Raw genomic sequence first — 12,492 nt, forward strand, 5'->3', positions numbered from 1 at the left:
AAGCCTATACAGTTGAAAAACAAATACATTTTGACAAACTGTATTGGTGAGCATGTAATTTAACTATATCAATTAAGCTGAAATTATTATGTACATGACGACTTGAAAAATAAATGTGGTCGATTATTTTAAAAGTATAAATTTGTGTGTCATTAACTAAAATCAAAAGTTTGCATATTATGTGCCCATTAAATATGATAAACAATTCAACATAACCTATCGTTATCTATGCTTCAGACTAATATAAAAATCTTTTACAAAGTCATTTTACGATATCAGTTACATAAGCTTAATAATGACCAATAACATGTGGATAGTTTTTGTATGTCAATATTTACAAACAAAATGGAATGATCAATTTTTTTTTTTCAAAACTTCATTATTGATTTTGGCATATTTGACATAACGTCATTATTGATTTTGACATATTTGACAAAATTCGTTACATTTATGGCATATTCGACAACTTCATTATTGATTTTGTAATTTTTGTTTTGCAATAAAATAAAAAATTTGTAAATTACGTACATGTAATTCACAAAATTCTGTAATAAACATTTTCAATGAAGTAGAGAATAAAAACTATGATAGTTGTAAATTTCGTCAAGCAAATAAAACAATTACAATAGGAGACTGAAATGCTGTCGTGTCAACCCCATGTGTCAGCAATGTAGTGAACGGATGCGATTCCATCTGTGTTACATTCGGAAGATTCTGTACAACCTCTTTCTGAATGTACACTTCCAAACAATTTGGTGGTTCGAAATTTCCACCGATACTTAAAACGGTGTTCAACGCCTCATCGTCATTTATCGGTAATATTTTGTATTTGCTGGTTGCTTGCCACTGGCGATAAGGATATCTACATTTGAAGATCAATCGGACTGTTTCCCCGTAACTTGCGACCTTGGACATAAACATCTCCTCCAAATTGCCAAGTGTGGTGCCAAGTTGCACCATATATATCCCTTTCGGCTCAGCATCATATGACACACCTTCATCGGGATCCCGAATTATGTTTCCCCCCCAGTAAAAGATAATTGGAACAGTTGCCATATACTTGCTTCAATGAAACAATAAATATTAAAATATCAACAATATACATATATTGAATTGTACTTGTAAAATAAACATTAAAATTTGCAGAAGCCACAAATAAAAGCAACCCTCTAATTTTTTATCAATTTATATTTTCCAGGGTTGAAGGAACTGTAGAGGTGAAACATTAATTCAATTTCTATTTTGTCAACTATATATTTGTGTCTCAACTTGATTATTACTTTTTATTCAATAATCTTGTTCACTTATTTTTATTCGTATAACAGAACAGCTGAGATTTCATCTATACGTGGAGTTACATATTGTGTCTCATTTACTTCGTATGTGAAGACTTTTATCTTTTCAACGTGAATGTTCTTTGTTGTCATTGCTCTATTGTCTTCATCTAAAAAACACATAACAAGAAGTATACATGTTGTCTTAATTCTTTCGAATTAGTGGCGAAAAATAAAATAGGTTGACAGATATTTAGTAGAGGGTGACGCGATTGATTTGGACAATATAAAATACAGGGTGCAAACATTGAGAGAGATTTTTTTAACCTGGTGATGTAATTGTTCAGATTTATGGAAAATATAAGTTAATTTGATTTGCTCCAACTTGTGCCATTACGGACCTTAATGACAAAGTTATTTCCTATGTGAACTAGTAACCCTCGTCCATTTTGTAGAGGGCATAGAGGCTTTCTTATAAAATTAAAACAACAAACTGATTTTGGATCATTTTGGATTGTTCTGAAAAGTAAGAAAAAAATTAAATTTATTTACTCCTTTTTTTTCTTACACATACAAAAACAACAAAATTATTACAGAGATAATTTATAATGGCCAAAAATTAGAGATAATTAAATTGAAGTTGGTGGTTAAATGTATGGACTACATTTTGGACAGTTATCCATGTGAATCTATCGGGCCATCCGTACCAATTATTTGGTATTACAAAATACATGCTTACCCATCAACGTGCCAATTTTTTTTTTTCCCTTCTTACGTACGAAATTGCTACGGACTATTAATTAAAATAATTTATTACTCTTTTCATGCATATATGTCTGCACACCTCTATGGACAGAATAATTATGATATTTGCTTCCGCCAACCCCTAATTTTGTAAATCTATTTAAGTGGCCTTCGGTAATCTTAGGATTACTGGCCGGTCATACCTATAGTAGCGAGTTTGGGTCGTGATAGAGTGGTATCAGAGCACGAGTTGATTATTTGAAGTGTTTCCATGTTGGATCATTTTGGATCGTTCTGAAAAGTAAGAAAACTTGATTTTGGATCATTTTGGATCGTTCTGAAAAGTAAGAAAAAAATTATATTTATTTACTCCTTTTTTTTCTTACACATACAAAAACAAAAAAATAATTACAGATAATTCAATTGAAGTTGGTGGTTAAATGTATGGACTACATTTTGGATAGTTATCCATGTGAATCTATCGGGCCATCCGTACCAATTATTTGGTATTACAAAACACATGCTTACCCATCAAAGTGCCAATTTTTTTTTTTTTTCCCTTCTTACGTACGAAATTGCTATGGACTATTAATTAAAATAATTTATTACTCTTTTCATGCATATATTGTAACTACTCTAAAATAGCAGCCAAAGTAGATTTTCATTTTCAATGGTAGTGGACAATCACAAAGTGAAAAAGACGATAAGTCAGTTCGTTCAATACCCATTTCAAAAACTTTCTCAAATTTTCTTCAGTTTTATCATAAAATTTTAATTTGTACTAGAATACTATTATATGTATTACAAATTCAGCTCATTAAATGTTTTAATCATATTTTGGCTGCTTCACCCCAAATATGACCCCAAATATAGTGAAATAAACCAAACGAAATTAAACCAATTTTTTTTTTTTTAAATCAAATACAGTCAAATTTAAATATTTTCAGAAACCAATAAAAATATTTCTTTTCAATAAAATAGAGTCAAAATTAAATATTTTGATAAACCAATAAAAATATTTCTTTTTAATAAAATAGAGTCAAAATTAAATATTTTGAGAAACCAATAAAAATATTTCTTTTTAATAAAATATAGTCAAAATTAAATATATGAATTTCGGATTTTTTAATCGCAATTCTTAATTAAAAAAAATTACTTTTAAAACCCTAATTTCCTTTTAATTCCTCTTCACAAGAAAAAAAAAACAATTTCCAATTCAACAAATGTACGTTGGTTTATTCAATATTCAAAATATAGACATTTTCATTCACAAACAAAATTTAAAAATTCTAATTCCTGATTTGAAATTTACAAATATAAACATTCAAAATATTCAAATTTATTCAATATTCAAAATATTTTTCTTTTGGGTCCAATGCCAGTGGTGCAATACATAGTAATTCATGGGTGGACATTGGAGATTCTTCTTTCTACTAATAAACCCACTTCGCAAAAGTATGAAACAAAGAACTAGCTTGTTGGTCAAGAGTCTTTTTATAGCTATTTTAGCCCAAACATGACATGCCAAACGAAACCTAAGATTCACAAAATTTAAATTTAGAAGGCATAACACTATTTACATACATCCTAAAATTATATATATTACAGCTAAATTAGCTAATTGCCCAATAGAAATCCAGTCTATGATTTTGCATAATGATGAGTAGCTCTTTCACTTGTTCATGAATTCCCTTCATTTGACTTGATTATGATTGTGTTTGAATCATAACTTTGAACACAGATTAAAAATAAAATAAAATAAGAAAAAAAAAAGAAAAGAAAATAAAATAAAATAAAAGAAAATAGAAGAACAAATTAGATTTTATTTTACTCACATTTTTCTTTCTCTTAATTCAAACTCAGTTTTAAGAGATTGATTGACTTGACAAATGAGACACTTTCTTAATCAAAGTTGTATTAGATTTATCATTGCAGAATTGATTGTAAAAAGAGAAAAAAATACTCTCTTTTTTTCTTTTTTTTCGGCTGAAGGTTAGATTTGATTTCAAGTTTTTGGTACACCTATTAAAAGACTTGTGAATTAAGTTAATGTGGTCATTTAATGTTGTACCCGAGCCTTGGATTTACCAAGAGAAATAAATAAATTCACCTCATTTTCTTTTTGTCAAGATAAAGAAACATAATCTTAGGGTGTTGTCATTTACTGCATTCCAACAAAAAAATCAAGATTGAGATCTGAGTCGATTTTTTGATATGAGTCGATTTTTTGACAAAAAGGGTTTGTTTGGATATGAGTCGATTTTTTTACTATTTAATTTGGGGCTAAAAAATGTCGTTAGTGATATGTTTTTTTGACTTTTATGAGAGAAAAAATAAAATATTTATGATTTAGATATAACATTTTGTCTTATATGAATAAAATAACTTATTTTATCTTATATGACTATTTCTTTGACTTGAAACCTTGAAATTTGTTTATGTTCATTTTATTTTTTATTTTATTTTTGGGTAGCCCTATTAATATTTTGGTTTTGTTGTAACGGTCCATGAAATTTTGGGATGATCAAATTATATTAAATCTAGCATTTAGTGAATCTTATCACGTTTTCAAGAGATGAGGATATGTAAAATATTTTGATCCTCCATGTAATTCTCTCTCCCTTAAATTAATCAGAGTATACATATGTGACAAAACTTTCCTATTTTTTTTTTTAAAATTTTAATTTAATTTGTTTTTTGGGGTAGGTCATCCATATGTGATCCTAACACATTCAAAACCCAATAAACAAAACCCCTAAATAGTCCCAAAGAAACATGGATCCTTTGTCTCTTGGGTATCACAATGCAGGTCTCGAGTCTTGACCTCTACAATTTCTCCCAAATTAATGACATTTACATGCTTTGATTTCTATTTTAACTATCTTCATTTGTATAGGAGAATGTAAAACATAAATAGAAATAAATATGATGAAACTTAGATATTTTTGTACATAGACAAAAATGTTCTCACATTTGAAATAATGAAATTAACTAATTTATAAAAAAAAACATAACAAAATAAAATGATAGTATCCTCTTGAATAAAAAAACAAAAAACATTAATATTTCATTATAAATAAAATATAAATTTATAAATCATTTAAATAATATTACTTTCTTTATTTGGAAGCTCATTTAACTTGAAACAATTCTTTGAAATAGATTATTGAATTTCACTTACAATTAGATTTTAATCTATTAATTTTATAATATTAGAACCAAAAGAAAATAAAATCCATTCATGCTATAATATTACAAAAAAAATAAAGCATTTCAATTTATTCCAAAAAATAAAAAACCAAATAAATAAAAATACTTTATTTACAAATTATATAATGACAGTATATGTTTCAAATTAAAAATACTTTATTTTGATAAACCAATAAAAATTTCAGAAAAATTCAAAAACTAACCATGATTCCAAAAAATTCAATTTCATTTCAAAACCCTAACATTGACAGAAAAACCCTAACCCGTATGCCAAAAAATTCCAAACCCTAATTTCATAACCACAATGATAAAAACCCTAACACATTTAATAATTCACAAGTAAAACCCTAACATTGACAAAAAAATACAACACAAAACAAACACAAAAAGTAAATACATAAAATTAGGGTTAATGTCATACCACGGAGAGAGACAGACAGCAGAGACAGAGAGCGAGAGCGAGCTGAGATGGAGCGAGAGCAGAGAGAGAGAGAGCGAGCGAGAGCAGAGAGAGGGAGAGCGAGCGAGAGCAGAGAGCAGAGAGAGCCAAAAACCTAAGTCGTATGCAAATGAGGGGGGGGTGAGGGGGGGGTTTGTTCGTATATATGAGGAGTTTGAAAACGCTGATACAAAAAGCGATTTCATTTAAATGAAATCGCTATTACAAATAGCGTTTTTTGGCAAAAAAAATTTGTACTGAAATCGCTATTAGAGATAGCGTTTTTTCCGGGGAAAATTTTTTCTTAAAATCGCTATTACGAATAGCGTTTTTATTTTAAAAAAAGCGCTGTTAGGAAAAGCGTTTTTAACAAACCCTAGAAGCGCTATTTGTAATAGCGACTTATTAATCAAAGTCGCTATTTGTAAACGCGATTTTACTGTTCACCTACTTTTACGCTCCTAACAGTGAAAGCGCGAATAGTAATAGCGTTTTAACCTAGTTTTGGAATTCCGTCAGAAGTTGGCCTAGTTTTGGAAATACGATACAAAAATGGCTTATATTGGGAAATGGCCCTAAAAAAGGAGTCCCAACCCATTTCAAAAAAAAATCCTAGAATTTTGAACCCATCTGTTTCGTGTCATGACCAAATTGTGGGTCTAAACCTGCTTTAACCAGTAAAGGGTGGATTACACTGATAATCCTTATAATTTGAAATTTGTGTTATTTTAATTTTAATTTTTTTAATTATGATATATTTAATTTTAAATTTTAAATTTTATTTTAAATAAAGATAATTAAAAATATTATTGATTAATTTTAAGAACAAAATCGTCAACTTAATAAAATATAAACTAATTTAACAAAAATAAATATCAAAAAAATATTTTTAAATTTTTAAAAATTATTTCTACATATTAAAGATAAAATTATATAAAATTGATAAATCTCTTAAATATTTATTTATTTATTTTATTAAATTAATTTTTATTATGTATTTAAATGATGATCATGTAATAAGTGATTATTTTTATTTACATTAAATTAACTTTTATTTTTTCAAAAATCAAATATGACGACAATATTAATATTAGTATTAAACCAATCCATTAAATCAAAAAATCCAAAATTAAAAATATTTCATATATTAAATATATCGATTACACATTAAAATCCTAACAGTCATCCATTACATGATCATCATCCAAACACGTAATAAATATTAATTTGGTAAAAATAAATAAAAAAAATATCTAAAAGATTTATCAATTTTACATAATTTTATCTTTAATAGGTAGAAAGAAAATTTAAAAATATTTTTTTAACATTTATTTTGATCAAATTAGTTTATATTTTATCAAATTGACAATTTTACCCTTGAAATTAAGCAATAGTTATGGTATCTTCAATTATCTTTATTTGAAACACGATTCAAAATTCAGGAGCAAATGTGCCATAATTGAAAAGTTAAGAATCAAAGTGACACGAGTCCCAAAACTATAAGAACTATTAGTATAATCCGTCCAAAAATAAAATACTACAATGAAATCTTTTGATGCGACTTGCATTTGATTAAAAATAAAAATATTTCGATCAAGCCTACTGTTTATCAGCAACTAATTCCCTTTGCAAAAATGGAGACATGTCCCTATTGTGGCGTGGGCACATAAGATTCCAGGAATATTATATAACTTCTCGGACACAACAAATTATTAGGTGATTCTGGAACACTAGGGTGAACAACGAACAAAAAATACAACTTGCACACGGCCGTAAGAAGGTGACACTGCAAAACTTGGCAGCTGCAAATGTTTTATAATTGGAGGCTACATAGCATTGCAGTTGCATTTGTTTTGCCATTTGCAGCAGGAACATGAACGTCAAGCATCAACAACTTCGAAGATTTTCAAAGCCTACCAAGCAATCATGTACAATAATAAAACAAGTAAATATACCTATTTTTAAACGAATTCACTTGGGCCTGTGTCTGACAGTTTCTTCGGCACGTGTTAGTGCATCTGTGAGCACATCAATAGTCCAATCCTTCAAATCATCCTGCACAAAACAAGTAAATAAAAACAAATGGTCAGGGAAACCGGAAAAATGGATTAAATCGCCATTGGTTCAAATGCCGGATCAACTAAGATCAAATGTCTCAAATATATTACAAAATTTAAATTAAAAAAATACAAGTATTAAAATTACAAAAAGGCATCATAGATGCACAAAATTGAATAAACTAAACACAGATTCTTCATCCGTCACTGATATGGGGGTTTGAGGAGTGAAGACTGAATGAGGATGAAAAAACTGAATGACGGAATGAGGGCTGAAAGAGCCCTAAGCCAAAATTTAAAGGAGTTTAGAAAACAGTCGGTCAAAGTAAACCGTTGCCAGCTTGAACGAGTGACTGGTTCAACCACAGATCTAATCAGCTTTAACAAAGGAGGGCAGTTTGTGTTCAAAGCAGTTTTGTGGTTCATATGGACAAGTCTGGTCTGATTTTCATAACATTGATATATAACACACAAGCACACATGCATACTTTCTGAAGAATGGAACTAAGCACGTACCCAAATCACAATCCATTTAATTTGGTTATACAAACAGTGAACTGTTATTTGCTGCTCTGAGCTACAAATGTCATCATCAGTTCCATCAGTTACCATAGTAAACTGTTTTCAGCTACGATAGAAATAGAGCAATGCGGTCAGTGTTTCCACCATGGTAACAGACCTGGGTTAAGAAACTTGGCTGCTAATTCTAACTACACTAGATTTTGTTCAATAAACTCAAGAGCCTAATTTTGAGCCTTCTCAGGAGGCAGTAAGGCAGACTGAATATTGAAAAGGTTCACATATTGTGTTGAGGTTAGATGTGGAAAGAACGGAGCATGGTGCAAATATAGTTCCCTACTACTACAGTCATTGTAAACAACATATTAAAATGCCACAAGTGCTAAAGGTTATAAGGAAAAACAGGATATAAGATTAAAAACGTGCCATTGCCTAACAAACACATAAAAGATGCATATAAAAAAGAAAAGGTGGTTCTGAATTCAAAAAAATAATTAGGGATCTTAAATTCATGTCAGACGAGTATTAATTCTTAAGAAATAGAGGCTCGTTTCCCAAGAAAAGAAACCATACAAACCGTAATAGCTGGATCTTGATATTATCATGTAATTTGGTGGAGAAGAGAATTTCTGCAAGTCTCTGACACTAAAACAAATAAAACAGCAAGCATATACACCTCTGGTCTTGTGCTAATCATAAGTAAATAAAGTGCATACGTGTAGAGGATTAGAGCACACAATTAATATAATACTGTGGCCTCTCATGTTAACCTGCAAAGTGCCTCAAAACTATCTCAACAATTTTTAGAAAATATATGTTGCAAAACCCACAGACAAAATAACAAGATAAATATGTCTAATGGAGCACAAAATTCAATTGCCTGAGGTTAAATGAGAAACAAAGTGCCTAGTATTTGAGAGGCATCAAAGATACCAAAAACTAGCACCACATTCAGTTTTCCTAAAATGGAACTCTAACAAAATTTTACCATGAATGGACCCTCCATCATGGGCCATCAAAGAAAATGGAGACATTACCACGACTTATTTTCTAATCTAATAAGCAATTATTCCAGACCATTTAACAGAGGCAGCCACTGAACACAATTTATCAATCAATTTTCATTAGGATGTTGGAGAACACCTTTACCCCTTTCAATGTAGTATCAGCAAGACTCTGAAATAACTAATTAGGCCACCTCAATGTATTTAAAGAAAAAAATAAATGACACAAGAATTGAGCTTCACCTTGTGTAATTGTTCTCCAGTTCTTATTCGTGCATTTGGACGAGCGAGCTTTGATTCAAACGGAGTCCTTGGCCTCACTTCTTTAATTTCCTCCCACTCCTCACGAGTAAGCATCCTAACTGTGCCTTGTCCAGCAGGAGCATGCTCTATTTTGCGCTCAATCATCTCTTGGGATTTGGATTCATCATACTGCCAATACACCATATTAATCACATTAATATTGTCAAGTATAGAATCAAAAAAATTGACTGACGTGCTTTTCAGGCAAGCAAAATTGATGTCAAAGAGAATAATCCACAAAAGAAACAGCATGAAACCTCTACATTTAAGCTCCAAACTTTATTAGGTATGCCATTTTAGTAGTGGATGAAACTTCGGTCAATAATGACCAAATCATATCTTGAAATATCTCAGAAGGTTAGAGAACTAAGAGAAATTATTCAATAATCCCGGAACACCACATGGGCATACTCCATGTTATTCTCCTATCCCCAACACAAATCATGCGCTCCTACCCCTCTCTACCAATTAAAACCTTATGGAGCACCACCATGTGTGCATACGGAATACTGAATAATCACCCGAGAACTATAACCAGTACAGTCCCACCAACACAATTACCTGAAACCTTGCCACAAACATCAATGGGGCTCTGCCCTATTGAGAGTATCTCCCATTAGGCAATCCGATAGATAGATTTTGGCTAACTTTTAGATTCGCGATAATGGAAGGTTGAGACAAAAATTCAAACCCATGAATTTTTGTTTTCAACTTTCTTAATTAAAATAAATAAAAACCCATCAAACTACTACCAATGAGTAGCAAACTGATATAGAGGTTACGCATTTGGCAAACAAATTAATTTGGTTCAGATAAGCACAAAGAAATGCATCTAAACTAAGCGTACGTACCATCATCAGGAGTTTCGCAAAGAGTGCAACTCCGACAGCAGTGAGAATCATCGGCATAGTCGCTGTGTCAAGGAATGTTTTTGGCTCCGGAACTTGTACAAATAACTGATTTTTCCTAGGGTTCTTCATTTTCCTCATCTTCTCCAACTCAGCAACCTTCCTCTTTAGGGTTTCGCTAGGATCGTCACGGGATAGTGTATGCATCTGTCTATGCAATGGGAATACTGCTCTGCCAACTCGAAGCATTGTTACCAAAAAGACGGTCTAACTATCAATCAAGTCCTCGAATTATTTCAGTGCCGACAAACCAACCTGTTCACCCCATAAGAGCAAAGATAACATAGCCCCAATTGTGAGATTGGTTGTTACTTCTTTGCTCAAAAATGCCTGGGAACTCTGTCTTCAGAATTGAGGAGGATGACAAAAGAATCAAAATGGGTTACCAAACAAGCCTTATTGAAACATTAAGTAAAAACATATATACGTGTGCTATAAACAAACTAGGAATAATCTGTGCCTCTCAAATTTTTTTTTGGTATTGCACATTTTACAAAACTCAATTAAAATAAATTAATTCAAAATAACAATAATTTTATTGTGTTATAGAACTCAATTATATCAAATCAATTCAAAATGACAAACTTCACCCATAAGAGGAATGGTAAATAAAGATTCAATAATGCCAGGTAGCTCAAAATTGTGTGGCTCAAATGGCTCAAATCTGTCAAAACGACGTCGTTTTGACAAATTTTGAGTCTAAAACGACATCATTTTGACAGATTTGAGCCATTTGAGCCACAAAAATTTGAGCTACCAAACATTTTTCATAAAGATTTTGGTACAAAAGAATCAACCCCGCTATGTAGCTCGAATCATCCGCGGCCCGAATGGCTCGAGTTGCCAAAACGACGTCGTTTTGTACTTTTTTAAAAAAAAATATTTTGTGTGCTTTCCTTCGTTTCCTTCCTTCTTCCTCTGTTTTTTCCCTTCTTTCTAGACTGTTGAATGAAGCAAAACAAAAAACAACAGAGAAAGAGAGATGGGAATTTTACACCAAACCCACAACCACAAATCAAAATTGAAATCGAAACCGAAACCCAAATCAGATAAAATCAAACAAAAATTCGAACTTCCATGAAATAATTGCTGCATGTACATATACATATATATATATATATAAATGTTGAAGACAAAGGTTTATACCTTCTTGATGCACAGAAGCTTCCAATGTCTAGGATTTGTGAAAAGGCAAAACAAATGTTGAATAGAAGGCAAGAAGGGACATAGAATTCTGCAATCAAGCTTGGAGCGCAAAAGAGATTTCTGGAACGAAGAAGATTTTGGAGGAATTTGTACAGAGCAATACCACTTCATTAAACCCAGTTTTTAATTATAGCCACCATATAAAGCAAACTCATCTTTTTCTCTCACTTAAACCCAAAATCTAAAATCAAAACCCAAATCTAAAATCAAAATCCAAATATGTTGACACAGCCATAGATCGTGGTTCCTCACAGCCATAGATCGCTTTTCCTCTCCGGTGAAATCGAATCAGAGAGAAGGATGAGAGGTGAGATTGGGCCACAGAGAGAGAGAGGATCAGAGAGAGGGATCAGTTATTCGAGCTACGGAGCATTTTTGCAAAAGAATAATTATTGTAGTTTATTAAAAAAAAAAACAAACTAATCATGCAGTTAGCCTCTGTTTGGCAACTTAGGTTTTGGATTTTTTTTTGTTATTTTAGTCACAAAAGACAAAATAAATTATTTTAATCATAAAAAACAAAATATTACATCCAACTCATAATCATTACAATCTTCTCTCACAAAAAAAAATAAAAAAAATCAAAAAGTCAAAAAGTCTTTCCCAAACTAAACTTTTTAACTATGGCTAAAATAGCCAAAAAAGTCAAAAATTCAAAAACCAACCCACTTTCCAAACCAAGCCTAGAATAAAAGACCAACCACTAAAACACATAAAACAAAAAAAACACAACTACAACGTTTTGAATATTGATCAGCCACCTACAACAAAATCGCTCCAATGTTTGAATTTGATTTTAAAAAATCAATTAAAATAAATTATAATAGG

The 12,492-nt window shown here is 30.9% G+C and overlaps 1 protein-coding gene across 2 annotated transcripts; it reads right to left on the bottom strand.

Moving 5' to 3' along the window:
• Nucleotides 1–7,153: 7,153 nt before the first annotated feature.
• Nucleotides 7,154–12,078, bottom strand: LOC114319058 (uncharacterized). 2 transcript variants are annotated; one of them, XM_082884742.1, is made up of 4 exons: nucleotides 11,605–12,078; nucleotides 10,402–10,801; nucleotides 9,491–9,679; nucleotides 7,154–7,722 (listed from the first exon to the last, which is right to left on the bottom strand). In XM_082884742.1, the coding sequence occupies exons 2-4, from the start codon at nucleotides 10,645–10,647 to the stop codon at nucleotides 7,639–7,641; spliced, it is 519 nt and encodes a 172-aa protein (XP_082740868.1). In that variant the 5' UTR covers nucleotides 10,648–10,801; nucleotides 11,605–12,078; the 3' UTR covers nucleotides 7,154–7,638. The 2 variants fall into 2 exon arrangements, with proteins under 2 accessions (XP_082740868.1, XP_082740869.1); XM_082884743.1 differs by having other exon boundaries at nucleotides 10,402–10,797; nucleotides 11,605–12,068.
• Between the last annotated feature and the right edge of the window lie 414 nt (nucleotides 12,079–12,492).

The sequence above is a fragment of the Camellia sinensis genome, chromosome 8 (assembly GCF_055761805.1).
Source record: "Camellia sinensis isolate YWXY chromosome 8, ASM5576180v1, whole genome shotgun sequence".
NCBI classification, from domain to species: Eukaryota; Viridiplantae; Streptophyta; class Magnoliopsida; order Ericales; family Theaceae; genus Camellia; species Camellia sinensis.

Bases quoted from the DNA above. Each gene is read 5' to 3' on its own strand.
- LOC114319058 (XM_082884742.1), bottom strand. From the start codon at position 10,647: ATGCTTCGAGTTGGCAGAGCAGTATTCCCATTGCATAGACAGATGCAT. The intron at 9,680-10,401 runs GTACGTACGCTT...GTGTATTGGCAG, and splicing joins TTGCGAAACTCCTGATGATG to TATGATGAATCCAAATCCCA. The intron at 7,723-9,490 runs GTGAAGCTCAAT...TGTTTTGTGCAG, and splicing joins CTGGAGAACAATTACACAAG to GATGATTTGAAGGATTGGAC.